This window comes from Staurois parvus, unplaced genomic scaffold (genome assembly GCF_062004578.1).
Source record: "Staurois parvus isolate SC_StPar_1 unplaced genomic scaffold, SC_StPar_1.0 ptg000697l, whole genome shotgun sequence".
In the NCBI taxonomy this organism is placed as follows: Eukaryota; Metazoa; Chordata; class Amphibia; order Anura; family Ranidae; genus Staurois; species Staurois parvus.
Window position 1 is genome coordinate 1,255,787 of NW_028318493.1, and position 21,393 is coordinate 1,277,179.

The 21,393-nt window shown below is 43.7% G+C and overlaps 1 protein-coding gene across 2 annotated transcripts in view; it reads right to left on the minus strand.

Moving 5' to 3' along the window:
• Nucleotides 1-21,393, minus strand: part of ATRNL1 (attractin like 1) — an 857,293-nt gene that overhangs the window by 513,432 nt on the left and 322,468 nt on the right. For both annotated transcript variants that reach the window (XM_089653036.1, XM_089653035.1), the window contains exon 17: nt 13,089-13,277. In XM_089653036.1, the coding sequence (XP_089509162.1) occupies nt 13,089-13,277 (189 nt within the window). The remainder of the gene's footprint in view (nt 1-13,088; nt 13,278-21,393) is intronic.

Sequence of the window (21,393 nt, forward strand, 5' to 3'; positions counted from 1 at the left end):
GCCCTAGTATGTGTATGTATGAATGTAAAGTTAAGGACCTTAGATTGTACGCCCCTTGAGGGTTAGGGACTGATGTGAATGTACAATATATATATGTAAAGCGCTGCAAAAGTTGATGGCGATATATAAGTACCTGAAATAAATAAAATAATGCTGAAAGGCGTGTGTAAAGAGACAAGTCCATTTACACGCACCTACCTCCGTGTCTGAGCCGGACAGAAGGGGCCTTTTGTGCATTGTGCTAAAGGCAATTGTAATAATGTCTACAAAGTATCTTTGTGCAGTAAAAATCCATACAGTCCCTCTCATATGCCGAGAAAACAACACATGAAAACCAGCTGCACAGTAAGTATCTCCAGGCAAGCCATTCTCAACTATGGTTCCTCCAGAGGTTGTTAGGGGTTCCTTGAGCTGTGGCTGACAGATTTCCCACCTGATGGTGCCTTCATAGTTTTGGGCAACACCACCGGCATGACACCAATGATCCTTTTAGCTGTCTGTAAGGGTGGTATTTAAGTGACGTTGAATGTGGCATGGTTGTTGGTGCCATACAGATTGGTCTAAGTATGTCTAAAACTGCTGATCTACTGGGATTTTCACACATAACCATCTCTACGGTTTACAGAGAATGGTCTGAAAAAGAGAAAACATCCAGTGAGCAGAAGTTGTGTGGAGGAAAAAGCCTTGTTAATGTCAGAGGTCAGAGGAGAATTGGCAGACTGGTGTGAGATGATAGAAAGACAACAGTAACTCAAATAACCCCTCGCTACAACCAGGGTATGCAGAATACCATCTCTGAACACACAACATGTAGAACCTAGAAGCAGATGGGCTACAGCAGCAGAAGACCATGCCAAGTAGCAAGGAGTACCTAATAAAGTGGCCAGTGAGTGCAGACCTAAATTGGCTGCTAAGAGGCTGCAGAAGATAAGCAGGACTTAGATGGAACAATTTTTCTAAAAATGGCAATTGCTTATGATGCACAATGCACAAAACAAACTAAATATCATTCAGGGTTTACATAAAGTAGCCCTGTTGCTTTTCCCTGTATTGCCCATTGCAGGTCAGTGATTTACTAAGTTTAGAAGGATGAAGAGAACAGCCATGAACCCTTTAAGGTTTGTGATTTATAATTTATCAAACACAACTTATACATCAACTATTGAACTCTCTGCGGCTCATTTCGGTCTATTCCAGCATCAGTCTGTGATGTATTTGTCTGAGTGATCACAAATCCAGCGTCCTGCCACCATAAACCTTTGCGACAAGGTCAAGCTAACCTCTCAGCAGTGTGCAAGGCTCCGGCGTCTGCTCCCTCCACGAAGCGAGACCCCGCCGCGAGACATTAGGTGCTTTATAGGACCGATATTATTGTTGTTATTACTGAATTCGTTAGGCGCTACGGCTCTAGCTGGGCGATGACAAAGGCGCGCTGTGCGATACCAAGGTCTGCCACATCTAATGTCTTTAATTTTAGAGCGCACATAATCACCGCCTGTAAAAAGCCGTAAATCTCAATGCCGCATAGAATATTGGATTTCCAAGAGATGAGGCTGGAGTGAAGAGTCAATTTACCAATTCCCTGATCCATTCCCTGCCCCCTACGCTAAGCTGTATTTGCATCCAAACTGACCATAAAATATAACCATTCAGAAAGGAAAATAAAAACTTCTATTAAAAAAAAACTTTACTTGTGGCATTCCCATGGCTTTAACTGCCATATACAGGTAGAAGATATATAACCATCCTTTATAGCATTTATATCATCCAATCAGGTGGGCAAAGTCACAGCATGCCCTCTCGCTGACTCATAATGATAACATATGGCCAAAAGTATGTGAACCCCCTTCCAAAGGATTGAGATCAGGTGTTACCAGTGAAGGAAACTGTTAAAGAATATCTAAACCCAACATTTCATATTCCTGATATGTGCCTGCAGTACCATATACTTGTATGAAAACGTATCCTGTTCTCTTTGTATTGCTATCTTTGTGTGTAATCTCTGGTGTTCCTGCCAGTCCCTCTGCTTTCCTATTAAAACTCACCACATTAAGCAGGAGAGCACAGCGTGGTCAGTTCTCTAGCTGTGCTCGGAACTCCTCCAATGATCAGACTTATCTTAACCCCCCCTCCCCCAACTACACAGCCATTTACTGGGAAGAACAGTGTGCTGCTGTTTCTCCTTCTCCACCTCTCTGAGCTTCTTCTGCACCTGCACCAAGAGACAGTATGCGATCACTTACAAAAAAGAAAAAAAGTGTTTATAATGTTTTTCTTTATATCTATACACAGATGTTTTTCCTTTCATTTCTATTTTAAACTGAACAAGTTGTTTTACAAGGAGAGGATCATATACAGTATACTTTAATGCTCAATTTTTACGTGGTTTTCAACAGAGCATTTCGGACAGATCACAACATATGTGTTGCATCACTAATGATGTATTTGTGATCACCTGTTTCTAGACTGATCACAAATCAATAAGTGTATGGCTACCTTTAGGGCCCATTCACACAACCACATTGCAGTAACACGTTAAATGCTTTGGTGCTATAAAGGGTATCATTCATATTGAATGGCACCCCAACACACCTTGCTGATAGACATGCGTTGCAGTGTAGTGCAGCATACTAACGTGCATTGCAGTGTGCTGGCAAAATATCTGCATGTAGGATTTTGGGCTGTTGCGCATTCTTTAGAATGGACTGCCCTAACACAATGTACTTTAACACAAACCACAGCAGATCAGGATGGTGTGAATAGGCCCTTAGACAATTATATTTTCAACCTTAATGGAACAGCTTGGGGAAGGCCTGTTTCTGCTCCACTTTGATTGGTCCCTGTGTACAAAGCCAGATCCATGAAGACATCACTAGACCAGTTTGGTGTGGAGGAACTCAAGTGTCCTGCACAGAGCCCTGACCTCAACCCTAATTAACACCTTTGGAATGAACTGAAAATCTGATTATGAGCCGGGTCTTCTCATCCAACATCGGTCCCTGACATTACACATTCCCACAGATATACTCCAACATCGTGTGTAGCGTAAAGTCTTCCCAGAAGAATGGAGGCTGTTATAGCCATAAAGGGGGATGGTAGCAACTTCTTATTAATGGCTAGGATTTTGGAAAGGGATGTCCAAAAAGCTCATATAGATGCAATGATCAGACGTCCACAAACTTTGCCCATATCGTGAATCTCACATTAAATAAGGCAGACACCACAAATTGTATGCTTTAGGAAGTCAGTCAATTTGTTTATTTGCATCACAGAACTGAAAACTGTGTTCTCTCTCTCATTCTCTCTCTCGCCAAAAGTATTGGGACACCCCTCCAAATCATTCCAATCACCTCCATAAAATCAAGCACCTAGGCATGCAGACTGCTTCTACAAACATTTGTGAAAGAATGGGTCGCTTTCAGGAGCTCAATTAATTCAAGCGTGGTACCGTGATAGGTTGCCACCTGTGCAATAAGTCATCCGTGAAATGTCCATGCTACAAAATATTCCACAGTCAACTGTTAGTGGGAATATAACAAAGTGGGAACAACAGCAACTCAGCCACAGTGTGCTAGGCTTCAGAAAATGACAGAGCGGGGTCAGCACATGCTGAAGCGCACAGTGTGCAGAAGTTGCCAACTGTCTGCAGAGTCAATAGCTAAAGACCTCCAAACTTTGAGTGGCCTTTAGATTAGCACAACAACAGTGTGTAGAGAGCTTCATGGAATGGGTTTCCATGGCCAAGCAGCTGCATCCAAGCCTTACATCACCAAGTGCAATGCAAAGTGTCAGATGTAGTGGTGTAAAGCACGCCACCACTGGACTCTACAGCAGTAGAGATGTGTTCTCTGTAGTGATGAATCACGCTTCTCCGTCTGGCAATCCGATGGACGAGTCTGGGTTTGGAGGTTACCAGGAGAATGGTACTTGCCTGACTGCATTGTGCCAAGTGTAAAGTTTGGTGGAGGTGGGAGTATGGTATGGGGCTGTTTTTCAGGGGTTGGCCTTGGCCCCTTAGTTCCAGTGAAGGGAATTCTTAAGGTGTCAGCATACCAAGACATTTTGGACAATTTCATGCTCCCAACTTTTTGGGAACAATTTGGGGATGGCCACTTCCTGTTCCAACATGACTGCACACCAGTGCACAAAGCAAGGTCCATAAAGACATGGATGAGCAAGTTTGGGGTGGAGGAACTTCACTGGCCTGCACAGAGTCCTGACCTCAATAGAACACCTTTGGGAAGAATTAGAGTGGAGACTGCAAGCCAGACCTTTTTGTCTGACATCAGTGCCTGACCTCACAAATGAGCTACTGGAAGAATAGTTAAGCATTCCCATAAACACACTCCTAAACCTTGTGGACGGCCTTCCCAGAAGAGTTGAAGCCGTTATAGCTTCAAAGGGTGGGCCAACTCAATATTGAACGGACTAAGACTGGGATGCCATTAAAGTTGATGTGCATGTAAAGGAAGGCGTCCCAATACTTTTGGCAATATAGTGTGTGTGTGTATACATTTATTTATTTTACTTTTACTATATTTAGATATCTTAAAAGCTCTGTCATAAGATGCTACATGAAGTATTTTTGCTTCAACTTTTAAATACACCTTCAGCAAAAAAATGCCACATGATTGCACAATAAATATTAGTGTCAAGTTATATTTTCAGAATAAAAAGTGTTGAAACCCTGAGGTTTCTTTATATGCTTCTTTTTGATTTTTGTAATTGTTGTCCTCCAATAATGTGGCAATAGTGTATATACAGAGAATCTGAATATTGAGATGGTGGCTTCTGCACACCGAAGAGCTTCCATGATTACCTTGGGTTGTGATAGGGGTGAGTGAATTCAGAACTGAAATTCCATACAGTGGTATTCAAGTCAAATACAAGCTTATTCCAATAATAGATTGCTTGCAAAGTCATGCATATTGGGGGGCTGTAATTGATTGAACTAGCTGAAGACAAATGCTGTGCAAACTCATTTCACTTCAATAACATCAAACTACATATTGAGCAATGAGTCCATAGACACGGAGCCACTGGCTTCACTTCCTTAAACTCTAACAAAACAGATGGATTTTCAGCCCCTTGAAAGGTCAAAATGCAGACACTTTAGCCAGAGTAAATATTGGACGAGTTTAGCTTCACCTTTAGCAGCACCTTTTCCCTTAAGGCAAGCTGGACTACCATTACTAGGTTGCTCCTCAGGACTTAATATGCAAAACTGGGGCAGCACAGTAGCTAAATGGTTAGCACTTCCGCCTGGCAGTACTAGGGTTGTTGGTTCGAATCCCAACCTCGACACCACCTGCCTGGAGTTTGCATGTTCTCCCTGTGCCTGCGTGGGTTTCCTCTGGGTACTCCAGTTTCCTCCCACACTCCAAAGACATGCTGTAGGTGAATTGGCTCCTGTCTAAATTGTCCCTAGTATGTGTATGTATGAATGTGAGTTAGGGACCTTAGATTGTACGCCCCTTGAGCGTTGGGGACTGATGTGAATGTACAATATATATGTAAAGTGCTGTGTAAATTGATGGCGCTATATAAGTACCTGAAATAAATAAAACTATAAAGTCAAGCTGCAGAATGTCACAAGAAGAGCCAGGACAGAAAACGGGAGATGCACTTTAGCAATGAAACAAACAAGATGGGGGCACTCCGGTCAAGTGAGGACAGGTGGCAGATAGCGGGCGTAGTTTGTGGGCATAGCAAAAGCCAGGGAAAGTTGCAGACCATAAAGATATCTGTGGATGTAGCAAAGGTCAGGGCAGGTGGCAGACAGTAGAGGTATCTGTCGACATAGCAGAGGTCAAGACAGACAGTAAAGGTATCTGTGGGCACAGTAAAGTTCAGGGCAGGTGGCAGATAGTAGAGGCACCTGTGGACATAGCAAAGGTCAGGGTAGGCAGCATATAGTAGAGGTATCCATGAACATAGCAAAGGTCAATAAAGGTGGCAGGCAGTACAGGTATCCATGAACGTAACAAAGGTCAAGGCAGACAGTAGAGGTATCTGTTAACACAGCAAAGGTCAGAGCAAGCAGCAGACAAAAGATATCTGTGGACAGAGCAAAGGTCAGGGCAGATGGCAGACAGTAGAGGTATCTGTGGATGTAGCATAAGTCAAGGCAGACAGCAGAGGTATCTGAGGACGCAGCAAAGTTCAAGGCAGGCATCAAATAGTAGAAGTATCAGTGAACATAGCAAAGGTTAGGGAAGAAGACAGAAAATATGGGTATCCATGGATGCAGCAAATATCAGGGTAGATGACAGACAGTAGAGGTGTCCATGAACGTAGCAAAGGTCAGGGCCAGCAGCAGACACTAGAGGTATCCATGGACATAGTAAAGGTCAGGGCAAGTGGCAGATAGTAGAGGTATCTGTGGACGTAGCAAGTACAGGGAAGCCACCAGATAGCATAAATGTTTGTGAACATAACAAAGGTAAGGGCAGATGACAGATAGTGGAGGTCTCTGTGGACATAGCAAAGGTCAGGGCAGGTGCCAGACAGCAGAGATATCTGTAGATGTAACAAAGGTCAGGGAATGTGGCAGATGCAGAAAAGGACAAGGCAGGCAGCAGATAGAAGAGGTATCCATGAATCTAAAAGGTCATGGCAGGCAGCAGACAGTAGAATCTAAGAAAAGTTGGCAACAAAGCAGGTGCACTTGGTCAGCAGGAAACACTATCACACTAAGCACAGAGGCATAGGCTGATGAGTTTCAAATAAGACGTTTCCTTCACCAGGGGCCAATCCCAGAGCTGATGTGTGCCAAGAGGTTGACAGGCAGCCAACAAGGCAGCCACAAATAGTGTTGGGAGGAGTTTTAAGGCTGCCCACCAACCAAGACATCAGCTGGAAAAAGAAGAGTGGGGCCATGTCCTGTTGCCTGGCAATTGCAGTGCAAGCCAGTGCAGGAAGGAGAGACTCCCGTTGTCTGGAGAGAGAACTGGATGCAGACAGCAAAGGTCACCGGCAGACAGGTTAACTATGCAGGGTACCTTACAACCCAGGAAACACACTGCATTTGCAAACAAGTTATCATTGGAATAAACTGGTATTTAGACCTGAATGTTACGGAGTGGTGCTTCAATTCTAAATTCACTCATACATAGAATTTTAGGATGACAGTTCCAGAAAGATCTGCTCACTCTGCTATTCTGATCCTTGGTGAAGCTCTGGTATGGAGCACTATGCACAAAACAGAGGTGTGTGTGTGCGCTGGAGTGAAGAAATGTTCCATATTTTTATCACTTTTTACTACTACAATCAACATGAAATCTTGTTTTCTAACTTTGAAAAGTTGAACATCGACAGCCAAGAGTTTGGGAGGACATAGAAAAGGACTTGAAGGACAGCCGAGTTATTTTGGAGTGTATGAGGAACATGAGAAATAAGGCGCTAAATATGGTTTACTGCTTTAAATCTTCTCTTTCTAGAGTCTGCTAAAGTATGGAAATCGCGTCTAATCCTGACAATAAAAATCTTGCTGAGAGCCCTGTCTGTGCAGCGCCGTACGGACAGCCTGCAAATTTCATTAGGATTATTTAATAAAAATATGCATTTTTTTCATCAGACAGCGCTGAATGAAAAGTGAATTAAATGCCAGTGCTTTTGTTACAGCGGATATGCAGGTACTGTGTGAATACAAATGCTGTAATTATTATGGATGGAACCGAGCATAAAGCATTGTGTTTGAGGAGAAAGACCGGCGGCCTCAGCAAGGACGTGTTGCGGGGTTATCAGGTAGTAAATATAATTGTAACATGCAGCATTGTCTGTGGCGTTCAGTGAGCGTGGTTACTCGCGACCTCCAGCAAGCACTCTGCGCCATTCTATAGAAGTGATTCTACAATTTATTCATTTACTTGTAATCCCATTCACTTCCCCACCATCAAATGTCACCCTGACACTTGCCAAGAACCGGTTTGTTCCTATTTGTTTGCAGACCCCTTCGGTCCGTTTCCCATCTGTCTGTAATCACCACCAATATCTGTGCTATACAACTGGCTGAAGAGCTTCACATAATTACTAGATTCGGGAGGCTGGCCAGGAGACATTTAGACCATGTACTTCCTTTCCTGCCATGGCATTGTCACCCAACATCCCCATATTCTCTGTAAGGGAAAGTAGTATGGATTTGTATCAAATGTACAGTCAGGTCCATAAATATTGGGACATTGACACAATTCTATACATTTTTGGTTCTATACACCACCACAATGGATTTGAAATGAAACGAACAAGATGTGCTTTAACTGCAGACTGTCAGCTTTAATTTGAGGGTATTTACATCCAAATCAGGTGAACGGTGTAGGAATTACAACAGTTTGCATATGTGCCTCCCACTTATTAAGGGACCAAAAGTAATGGGACAATTGGCTTCTCAGCCGTTCCATGGCCAGGTGTGTGTTATTCCCTCATTATCCCAATTACAATGAGCAGATAAAAGGTCCAGAGTTCATTTCAAGTGTGCTATTTGCATTTGTAATCTGTTGCTGTCAACTCTCAAGATGAGATCCAAAGAGCTGTCACTATCAGTGAAGCAAGCCATCATTAGGCTGAAAAAACAAAACAAACCCATCAGAGAGATAGCAAAAACATTAGGCGTGGCCAAAACAACTGTTTGGAACATTCTTAAAAAAAAAGGAACGCACCGGTGAGCTCAGCAACACCAAAAGACCCGGAAGACCACAGAAAACAATTGTGGTGGATGACCGAAGAATTCTTTCCCTGGTGAAGAAAACACCCTTCACAACAGTTGGCCAGATCAAGAACACTCTCCAGGAGGTAGGTGTATGTGTGTCAAAGTCAACAATCAAGAGAAGACTTCACCAGAGTGAATACAGAGGGTTCACCACAAGATGTAAACCATTGGTGAGCCTCAAAAACAGGAAGGCCAGATTAGAGTTTGCCAAACGACATCTAAAAAAGCCTTCAAAGTTCTGGAACAACATCCTATGGACAGATGAGACCAAGATCAACTTGTACCAGAGTGATGGGAAGAGAAGAGTATGGAGAAGGAAAGGAATTGCTCATGATCCTAAGCATACCACCTCATCAGTGAAGCATGGTGGTGGTAGTGTCATGACGTGGGCATGTATGGCTGCCAATGGAACTGGTTCTCTTGTATTTATTGATGATGTGACTGCTGACAAAAGCAGCAGGATGAATTCTGAAGTGTTTCAGGCAATATTATCTGCTCATATTCAGCCAAATGCTTCACAACTCATTGGACGCCGCTTCACAGTGCAGATGGACAATGACCCAAAGCAGACTGCAAAAGCAACCAAAGAGTTTTTTAAGGGAAAGAAGTGGAATGTTCTGCAATGGCCAAGTCAATCACCTGACCTGAATCTGATTGAGCATGCATTTCACTTGCTGAAGACAAAACTGAAGGGAAAATGCCCCAAGAACAAGCAGGAACTGAAGACAGTTGCAGTAGAGGCCTGGCAGAGCATCACCAGGGATGAAACCCAGCGTCTGGTGATGTCTATGCGTTCCAGACTTCAGGCTGTCATTGACTGCAAAGGATTTGCAACCAAGTATTAAAAAGTGAAAGTTTGATTTATGATTATTATTCTGTCCCATTACTTTTGGTTCCTTAATAAGTGGGAGGCACATATGCAAACTGTTGTAATTCCTACACCGTTCACCTGATTTGGATGTAAATGCCCTCAAATTAAAGCTGACAGTCTGCAGTTAAAGCACATCTTGTTCGTTTCATTTCAAATCCATTGTGGTGGTGTATAGAGCCAAAAATGTTAGAATTGTGTCGATGTCCCAATATTTATGGACCTGACTGTATGTGGAATAGCTTTACCCCTAAATGATCAATATTAAAACTGAAGAGAAGCCTTCCCATGCTGTTGTAGGGAAGGTAGGAGCTGCAGGGGAGCATTTACAGGCTTAACATAGGGAGGGCCCATTTACAAAGATACTCACATTTTGCCCTTCATTGACAAGGTTTATGTAACACAGTGCCCCTTACTATTCTGTCCAGTAAAAAAAAAAAAAAAAAAAAAAAAAAAAAAGCAAAAACACCCTGGCATTGGTGGTCTGTGGAAAAAAAAATTTCTAGCAACATTGATCAGAGGGTAGAAAAGGGCCCAGTGTCATAGGTCAACAGGAGAAAAAAAAAAACACCTGGCATGATTGGTCAGTGAAATAAAAAATAATCAGTGGAGTCAACTACTAAAAAAAATTGTCACTGGTCGTGCCCGCGATTGATAGGCTTCTGGTCTAGGGATTTTGGTTTACTACAAACGCTATTTCATATTATGGTCCGTAGGGATGCAAGGGTGGCCCTCCTGCACTGCCCAATTTTTGGTCTGTCTCGATCTCAGCAGAAATTGGCATCCTACCTATTTATTTCGGCCAAACGTGCTATAGCTCAAGCTTGGAGAACCCCTTCAGTTGTCTTTCAGGGAGTGAACACCCGGATGAATGCTATGTTGTTCAATGAACAGATGTCTAGCATTCTTCATGATTCTCATCCAAGATTCCTTAAGGATTGGGAACCTTGGATACGTTATTCCTTGCCATCCCTGCCTCCTACTAGTTATGGCCTCTTATAGTCGCTGCCTGTGCTAGCCCTGAATCCGTGATTCCTCTAGTTTCCCTTTCTTCCATGTTTTCATTCTGATTCCTATTTTTTTTTTGTCATTTTATTTTATTTTTCCTTTCTTTTAACCTTTTTTCTTTACTCTTCTTTTTCCAATAATATGTTGGATTACTGCTGCTATTATTTGGTTCGGCTTTTTGCCGTCCCTCCTTGATGTCATTGGACATTTCGTTATTTGGCTAATACAAGTCAGCAGGATGTATCTGTTTATGTGTTATTGTTCTGCTCTGCCCCTGCATGGGCGTATCTTGAGCTTGTTGTATTCTTAAAACAAAAAAACTTTCTTAATAAAAATATTGAAACAGAAAAAAAAATGTCAGTTCGTGTAAGAAAGAAAAGGCCCACCATCAGTGGGAGAAAAAAATGCCCTCCCATCAGTGTCTGTGGGGAAAAAAAATGTCTTCCCATTACTTGTGTGTGTACCAGCAAACCTCAGATCAGAAACTTCCTTCTTCCCTAAAGCTTCAACCAAAAGAGGAAGTTCTGCTTTAAGGCCTCCACCCCCCACTCATCTTTCAGTAATGGCACTATTGGGGGGGGGGGGCAGGTACACAATTTGGACAGTTACCCGCAATCGGAAGTTCTCCCAAGCTCCCCCACAGAGTCTTCTGGGACACATGTCAGGTCCCAAAAGACTGCAGGACCATTTACAGTGCACAGCACAACTCACACATGCGCAGTGGGCACCAGCTGTGAACCCACAAGCTGTTATAGCCAGGTGCTCACAGTTAAGATGCTGGAGCCGAAAACAGGAGATTGGAGGTGAAAATGGCTGGGCTGAGCACATCACTGAATAGTGGGACAGGTGAATGGCCGTTTATTAAAAGCCAGCAACTGACTGTCAGGGAGACTGAAGCTCCCTTTCAAAGTGGTTGTAAACCACATACCTAAAATATGAACAAAGCATATCCCCTCTATAGGTGTACTTGTCTCAGTCTAGAGCCCTAAGTGTCATTTATATTTGCTGCCTTGTTCCTCTGAGAGTTTTACTGACACCAAGGGAAAAATAGTGAGAGGGGAGGGAGCTCAAGCACACAGCCAGTGATTGCAAACTTAGCTCTGTTCCTGTGTGCTGTGTGAAGGGGAGTGTCCCTGCCCTCCAATCACTCCAATCACTCCTCTCCTCACTGAGTGTAACTTCAGCTCCCCACCCCCTGCTTTTTGTGCTGAGAGATGCTGTGTAAATTCTGCACTTTGAATAGATGTAGGGGGCAGATGGCTATCAATAAACTGGTACAACTTATGTAGGAGGATTTCTTTCATCACTACTGTATGTATCAGCTGAGGCCAGTCACATCATTGGGTATATGTGAGGGTTTACATCCACTTTAATTCCTTCCAATCTCAGATCTGCTACTCCACCCTTTCACCTTTAAACCCTTCCGACCTCATATCAACACCCGTTTTAGACTTTCTTCAGACGGCAGTTCAGTCCCTTCCATCTTCTTTAACCTTTTCATACCTCAAATAACACTCCCCTCTCTAAGCCCTTTAGACCTCAGATTCCCCCCTTATCCCTGTCAGACTCCTGATCAGCCGTCTAATCCCTAGAGACCTTAGATCAGCTCTCCTCTAATCCCTTCAGACCTCAGATCAGCACCCCTTTCTCCTTACCTCTTCCTCAGTTTCTTCAGAATTCTGCTTGGGGTACCACAGAGCACACTGAGAAACTATATTACAGGCTTTGATGCAATGCTATCATGTGATGCTTCATCATGTGACCAGAAACAAGAAGAAGGTATAGATTTCCCCACTCTCTTGTACTGTGGGTCCATCAATCTGAGTTCTGCTACCGACACCAGGCATTCTATGACATGGCACATTTGCACCGTGTTTGAGGGTTCCATTAAAAATTAATGACACACAAATGTGCATTGCGTGATCTGACTCTCTGCTGTCTTTTTTAGGCTGACCATACATGTTACAATCTAATTGAACAATCTTCTTTAGCTCTTTCAAAACGATATCACATTAGAGTGTACCTCAAAGCTATAGTCCAAACAAACAACTACACACACATGCCCATGGTTGCAGGAAAGAAAATCGCATCATCTATGGCTTGCCTTAGGACATCCTCCTACATAGCTGTCATTTTCAGCCTTCCCATTGATCTACCTCCAACAAATCTGACTCCACCACTGCTCATCTAATGGAGACCAATTCATTCAGAAGAGGAAATGCTAAGAAGCATCAATAACTCCACAATGTGCAATCCCAGGACTTAAAATATCTGGAAAATGTTGATCAGCAAGTTATTTGTGCTTCTTGGATTTAGTCGGAATACAGTATGTATATATATTATTATGGAATCTATGTGGATGCTATGTATATTTTATTTATATTGTTTACATGATATATGCTAATGACATTTTTAAATAAAACCTCTCGGGGACAAGGGCAGTCCACGTTCATTTTGAATCCTTGGTTGTTTGGTTTACAATTAACAGCAGAAGACACTACTTACGGGAACATGTGTTGGTCTGCCATTCCAGGCACTGGCCATAAGGGAAGGAGATGATGTACGCATTGGAGTCCACGCAGCGCCGGGTGTTGCTGCACCACATACACTCCATGCCGTTGCTGGTGCAGTTGGAGCATGAGGTTCTTAGGGAGCAGGGCAGCTTACAAGGCCGGGCATTCTGATTGGGGCTGACTGCAAAGAGAAGACAGAAAACATATCAGAACCAAACGCAATGCCATGGACTTATCAAAGCAGAATTTTGGAATGATATAAATGAAAAACGTTTATTGTGCTGCCACGTTTGATAGGTGCAAAAAAGGTATATAGAAACACAGCCAGCTATGGGTTAGAGTTAGTATATCACTCTAGTAGGAGGAGTGTATTTGATCTAATCTCCTGCTATTTAGATTCATTTCACAGCATACAGTATCTAAAGCCCAAATCATTCTTTTAAAATTCTGAACTACAGCCTTCCCTTCAGTCTTACACAGTTGTACAGGGTCCTCTTTTGTACTGAAATGACTTACTCTGATTTTACTGCACACTGTAAGCTTTTCCCAGTGTGCATTAGAAGCTGCTGCACATCAGACAGAGCCCACCTTATGTCCTATTTGGAGGATGTCCAGCATCTTCTGGCCCTTTCTTCCCCAGTCTGATTGTCCCTGGCCCAACCCTTTCATACATTGGATTTCAGGTTTGTCAATTATGGAGGCTCAGCATCACACATAGGTGATCTGCATGCAAATACAGCCTGTCTAGGTACGCCCACTCCTCCAGAATGACATTCACCCATCAAGGCATTTTCATATTTACATAAATCCTTCTAAGAGCCAGCCTACTGCTTGCATCAGGGCTGAAAGGTCTTCAGAGGAGTACTGAAGCAGGTTCTGTGATGGTTTCAGTAAGCTATGTACAGTGCTCTTGATGGTCTCTCCTACCAGCCATGATCTGCCTATATTGTATAGGGAGGTGCAGAGACCCGGTAATGACATCAAAAATCTAAAATAAGGTATGTGATAAAAAGAAAGGCTTTATTTAAAAACGTAATTAGAATGTTGATGAGGGGGAAATGGAGAATCTTCAGCATTAAGGGTTTGATGAAGTGTAGAAGGATTAGAACTCCTGACATGTTTTTATTGTTGTCCAAGTCCTGCTGGGGAGAATTGCTCTCTCCGTTTGTCCCAGTGACCCTTGTCACTGAGATTGAAAGCGATGGAAAAATCCAAAAGAGTTGTCACCCAAATTTGGAATAGAGAGAAATCTTGCAGTTACATCAAGCAGAGTATTTACTTGCACTTACTGTTATATTTTCAGAACAGGAAATGAAGGAAAATCTTCCCAATGGAATACAGACAGCAGAAGGCAGAATTACCTTTCGCTATACATATAAATGTACATTATATTCTCTCTTTAGTGTTCAGTACACATAAGGATCCTTTACACAGCAGCCTGTGTACTGTACAGCACTTTCACATACTGCAAAGTACACTGCTCAAAAAAATTAAAGGAACACTTTGAAAACACATTAGATCTCAATGGGGAAAAATCTCATGCTGGATATCTATACTGATATGGATTGGGTAATGTGTTAGGAACGTAAGTATGCCCCATCTTTTGAAGGAGGAAATTAAATGCATCAACCTACAGAGGACTGAATTCAAAGACACCCTGAAAATCAAAGTGAAAAAATGATGCAGCAGACTAGTCCATTTCATTGCAGCAACTCAAAATGGTCCTCAGTAGTTTGTATGGCCCCCAGGTGCTTGTATACGTTCCTGACAACGTCGAGGGAGGCTCCTAATGAGATGATGGATGGTGTCCTGGCGTATTTCCTCCCAGATCTGGACCATGGCATCACTGAGCTCCTGGACAGTCTGAGGTGCAACCTGGTGGTGTCGCATGGACCGAAACATGATATCCTAGAGGTGTTCTATTGGATTTAGGTCAGGCAAGCATGGAAGCCAATCAATGGTATCAATTCCTTCATCCTCCAGGAACTGCCTGCATACTCTCGCCACATGAGGCCGGGCATTGTCGTGCACCTGGAGGAACCCAGGACCCACTGCACCAGCGTAGGGTCTGACAATGGGTCAAAGGATTTCATACCGATACCTAATGGCAGTCAGGGTGCCACTGTCTAGTCTGTAGAGGTCTGTGCGTCCCTCCATGGATATGCCTCCCCAGACCAACACTGACCTACCAACAAAACGGTCATGCTGAACGATGTTACAGGCAGCATAACATTCTCCATGGCTTCTCCAGACCCTTTCACGTCTGTCACATGTGCTCAGGATGAACCTGCTCTCATCTGTGAAAAGCCCAGGACACCAGTGGTGGACCTGCCAATTTTGGTGTTCAGTGGCAAATGCCAATCAAGCTCTATGGTGCCGGGCAGTGAGCACAGGGCCCACTAGAGGACATCGGGCCCTCAGGCCACCCTCATGAAGTCTGTTTCTGATTATTTAGTCATAGACATTCACACCAGTGGCCTGCAGGAGGTCATGTTGTAGGGCTCTGGCCGTGCTTATCCTGTTCCTCCTTGAACAAAGGAGCAGATACCAGTCTTGCTGATGTGTTAAAGACCTTCTATGACACTGTCCAGCTCCCCTAGAGTAACTGCCGGTCTCTTGGAATCTCCTCCATGCTCTTGAGATTGTGCTGGGAGACACAGCAAACCTTCTGGCAATGGTACGTATTGATGTGCTATCCTGGAGGAGTTGGTTTGCCTGTACAACCTCTGTAGGGTCCAGGTATCTCCTCATGCTACCAGTAGCGACACTGACCATAGCCAAATGCAAAACTAGTGAAAAACAGCCAGAAAAGATGAGTAGGGAAAAAAAATGTCAGTGGCCTCCACCTGTAAAACCATTCCTGTTTTGGGGGTCGTCTCATTGTTGCCCATTTAGTGCACCTGTTGTTAATTTCATTAACACCAAAGCAGCTGAAACTGATTAACAAACCCCTCTGCTACTTAACTAACCAGATCAATATCCCAGGAGTTTAATTGACTTAATGCTAGACTCTGATTAAAAAGTGTTCATTTAATTTTTTTGAGTAGTGTATATTTGCGTTTGCTGTGTCATTAATACAACGTCAAAACTAGCAGAGATCCTCGGTAGGTGGTATGCCAAGTCTCCTCTCTTCGCTGATATGGGTTTGCTGGTTACCTCTATAAAGCACTTAAATGGAAATATAATTAAGGCAGAGGAGCTGCGTGTGTGAGAGGCACCATACCATCCAGATAATCCAGTTATATTCATACACATTATACATTATCATTACAGTAGTATAGAGAAGGCGGCTCACAGTGACCTTCACCTCCCTCCTTTCATTAGCTAATAGCTTTGCACACGGCGTCATCTACAGCTTTCGTGTTTCGTGTGTGGTGCATATTATGGCGAGTGTTCACTCTGACTTTAAAAAAAAAAATGTGTCTTTTTCTGGATTATTAGGGTCACACCAGCCAAAACAGATATTTCAGTGGATGCTGGCAAGTTAAACCTTTTCTGTCAGTCAGGACCACTATTAGTGAGATCTCTGTGATGAGTTCCTGGCTCTCCACTCCTGCTGTGCCCATTATGAGGGGCGCCCACAATCCCTATGCCGAGTTCCTGACTCTGTACACCTGTAGTTCCCATTATGATAGATTCCTATCATCCCTGCATGGAGTTCCTGGGTCTGCCAGCTGCTGCGCCCATTATGAGGTGTACCCACCATCCCTCTGCTGACAGGGACCAAATGTTGGCACCCCATAGCAGGAAGTCCCTAAACAAGGATCTTCATGGCAGGATCACCAGGAATTGTTTTAAATTGTTACTAAACCCACAACAGTAAAATCAGTCTGTATAAAGCATGCTTGTTATACTCACTGTGGAACCTAAGGGGTTAATCCTCCCCATTGTGTAAAAAGGCAGTTTGATCCTGTCTTCCCTGATCCTCCCCTTCTTCTACTGCCCCCAATCCATTTCCTGAGCTCCAGAGCCTTGGAGGCAAGCTGCACATGCTCAGTTTTGTATGGATTGCTAGAGTTTTTCTTTCTTAGGAGAGTGCTTGTGATCAGCACAGGGCCAATCAGTGCTGTCCAGACAGAGGGTCAGGGTTCCTACAGCCTCATAGGACAATCATGGGAGAATGAAGATTCCTCCTACAAGCTTTAACCAGTGCTTTGCTGGACACTGATAGAAGTCACAAGACTGCTCTAACTGCTGATGAAAAATGTTATTTAGCAGTTTATATTTTCTAATATAATTGCATTTACATGTTCTGTGTACTGTGGGAGGACAGAAATAGTGAATGTAGGACCCTGGGTTTAGTAACACTTTAATGAAAACTGCAGACTTACAAACACTAAAAATTACTTTAGAAATTATTATACCATGTTAAAAATCAACTTTTAGGGGAGGTTGTTTTGCCTCAATGGATGTGTATCCAACATTTATGAACTATTAATAAAGATTTTTTATGGGGGAGGGGAACAAATGAAGCTGAAGTTTAATATGCTTTTATTTTGTCTTTCCTGCCACAAATAAAACCATTCTATTTTCATTACATACCTTATTTTAGACCCAGTAATGTCAATACTAGGTCTCTCTGCCTCCCAACACAATGCAGGCAAGACCATGTCTGGTGGGAGGGGCCAGAGGGTGGTGGACATAGCTTCCTGAAAACATCACAGCACCCTGCTTCAGTACTCCTCTAGAGAGCCCTCAGTCCTGATGCAAGCAATGAGAGATGAGTTATGCAAATATTAAAATGCCTTGACGGGTGGAAGTCAGTTTGGAGAAATGGCTGCTCCTAGGAAGGTTATGTTTGCAAGCAAACCACCCTAGTTAACATCCAGATGTGATGCTGATCCTGCATGATTGAAGAACAAATGTCCAATGAATGAAAAGGATGGGCAAGTGACAGTCAGGCTGGGGAAAAAATGGCCAGATGGTGCTGTAGATTGTCTAGCCAGGAAACAAGGCAGCCTCATTTGCTGCAGCTTCTAATGCACATGTGAGAAGCGCACAGTGTGCGGTGAAATCAGAGTAAGCAATTTCAGCATAGGAGAGGAACCTCCACAACTGTGCAAGACTGAAGGGAAGGCTGGAGATTGATCCATCCTGTAGAATAAGCCTCGTTTTATGATTCTGCATGGTCTTAACTGCCATTTTTATTTTCTGAGACCAGAAAAAAAAAAAACCTCTTTTTTCTGCATCTCCCAAAGTTTTAGTGCCATCAGCGGACTTTAGAAGTCCATGCCAGGTTGACAGAACAACCCACCCTTTATAGCTGCCCCTCAAAGGCACAGTAAAAAGAAAAAATCTGCTTCGTTCCAAGTTTGATTGTTCGCTAAATAGCGCAATCCAATTTCCCAGAGCACCATGCTCCTGTCCAAGATCACAGAATGTTCCGGTTCTAAAATTGGAACTTTTTTTTTTCTCTTCTAGAAGTTCTAGGGAGATGTCGGAGATAAACTTACAGAGCAGGTAATGGACTTGTAGCAGATTTAATAATGCCCGCAGGGATGACGAACGTAACATGGGGTGAGTGACCCTGGAGGAGGAAGTACACAGCAAAGTACAACAAGACAATTTACTGCAACAACGCAGAAAAATACAGCACAGGAGATGGGGAGGGGAGGGGGGTATTCTAGGAAGCACAATACACAGCTGGGGAGATCGCTGCGCTCATTACACGGAATGGTAAAGCTGTATCCGATGCCAACACATCCAGCTCAGCTCTCCTGAGTCCTTCATTATGACGCAGGTAACAAGGAGAGACACTACTGGGATTAGATGATGGGGGAGTCGGGAATAACTTTATAACATACCAAGGAAACATGGAGCTCGGTGTAGTTTCATTTCTCCCTGTTTGATAATTAAGGAGCTGGCCATCCTCCTAGGCTGCTGCCTATGGACTGTGCCATGAACTTGGAACCAACTATGACTTTATCACACAACAACTCCTGTGTAATTAAAGGATAATTTCACCTTTGGGAACATGTTACATGTTCCCCACATTTTTAGGGTGGAACGTGTAACAAGTTCCCACAGATGCAATCACTTCCCACTCTCCCTGTGACAGCGGTGTGGGGAGAAGTTCCCTGTACTAGTTGTTACAGTTTAAAAAAAGCGTGGATGTTCTGTTAATGAATGAACTACAACTCCCGACAGCCTTTGCTGCCGTCAGCTTCTCAATGAATTGCCACAGTGCTGCTGAGAGTTGTGGTAGTTCATTGATTCTGCCTGTCACAGTGTATCCACTTGCCTGTATGAGGTATGAGTACACAGATACACTGACAGGTTTGCAGGAGTCCTGCATGGCACCAGCGATCTGCTGATTGCTGGTCCAATGCTTTCCAGGCTCCAAAAAAAAATAAAAAATAGCAAATGCACATTTTTGTACCTGCAAAAAAATGGTAATTTATTATTTTCTAAAACGAGAACATATCCTTTAAAGAGTCTAGAAAAACAAGATATATTCTCTGCACATGCATGTTATCAGCAGCAACTTGGACAACCAATCAGCATATTTCAGGAAAATGATGGTTCCCTTCATTAGGTGGTTGCCATTTTTCCCTGGGGAACAAGTGTACTCTGCCATCAGGCACAAGCATTTCTTGCAGTGAGCCTTGGGTCCCAATGCTGTGACCACTCAACTTTTATTTTTTTTTTATGCTTCCCCACTGGTGTGCCATCTGCTTGTTCAGACACAGCTCCTCCTCAGATTTGATGTGCTGAGGACTTCCCCCTCACTATGGTCCAGCACTGTATCTGCGGTCTGGTAAGTGGACTTCAGGGGGATAGGTAGGGAAAGTCTGGGATTTGTAGAAGGGGGGTCTGTATTGACAAAGGGGGGAGGGGAGAAGTCTGTACTGGGGGCGAGTTCTGTACTGGGGAGAAAAGGTTTGTATCTTAGAAGAGGTCTGTACTGGGGGTCTGGTGTCTATACTGGGCAGGGGGAAAAGTAGAGGTATGTACTAGGAGGAGAAGTTGGTACTGTGTGTGTGGGGGGGGGGGGGGGGGGGATGGGAGTCTGTACTGGGAAAGAAAGTCTTTACTGGGGAAGGGGAGATGGGGAGTCTGTACTGGGGTAATTCTGTGGCAGAGAGAACTATGTAATGGGAAGGATTTGGGTAAAGAGATTTATAGTGGGGGATTTTCGCTGACAGAAGAAGATCATTTCTTTTACCCCTGCACTCTCTGCAAAACATTCGTCTGATTAGCGTACTCTGAACCTTTGGAAAATGCTCTCAGACAAGCACCTTAGTGGAGGTGCATCTTTATTGGGTGAGATAAAGTAGCAAGTATAATAAAATTAACCAGCCTGAAGTGGACAGTGTGATTCCAATGGACGGCCCGTCCGCTCTGAGGGGAGCTGAGATCAAAGAATGCTCCTGTCGGCTTCAAATCACGTGGTGTCAGCGTACCAGCGTCCTGGGTGGTGTCACCATGTCTTGGTAACCCCACATATGCTCCCAGCTGAAGCCAACGCCGGACACTGCCTTCGTTTGCCATGGTGACACCACCCAGGACGCTGGTACGCTGACACCACGTGGTTTGAAGCCGACAGGAGCATTCTTTGATCTCAGCTCCCCTCAGAGCGGACGGGCCGTCCATTGGAATCACACTGTCCACTTCAGGCTGGTTAATTTTATTATACTTGCTACTTTATCTCACCCAATAAAGATGCACCTCCACTAAGGTGCTTGTCTGAGAGCATTTTCCACAGCGCCTTTTTTTTTTCCAGTTCTCTTCATCATGCATATGATTAACAAGGCAGCAGTGGTGAGCTCATGATTAACTGTTCACGTTTCCATCTGGAGTGGCCTCTCTGCGCTCATTTGTATGAGTACTCTGAACCTTACACTTTCCTGATCCCTTCATTCCATAATTTACACATTCCTGAACACTGCACTCTATACATTGCATACTCCTGACCCCTGCACTAACACTCCTGACCATGCACTCTGTATGTTACACACTTGTGACTCCTGCACTCTATTTTCATATTCCTGATCCCTGTGCATTATGCACACTGTGTGTTACCCACTCCTAGTCCCTGCGATCTGTGTAGTATACACTCTTGACCCCTTGGCCTTACATTCTCCTGACCCCTGCAATCTGTGTTACACACTCCTAAACTCTGTGCATTGCATACTCCTGACCTGTGTGTTCTGCATTACACACACATGAGCCCTACAGTTTGTGCAATACACAAGCTTGTCTCATAGCCGAGTAGGTTCAGGTTTTATTTAACCATACACTTTTAAGACCCTTCCACTGTTACCCCAATTAGATTACACAATTCACTGTTGTGTGCT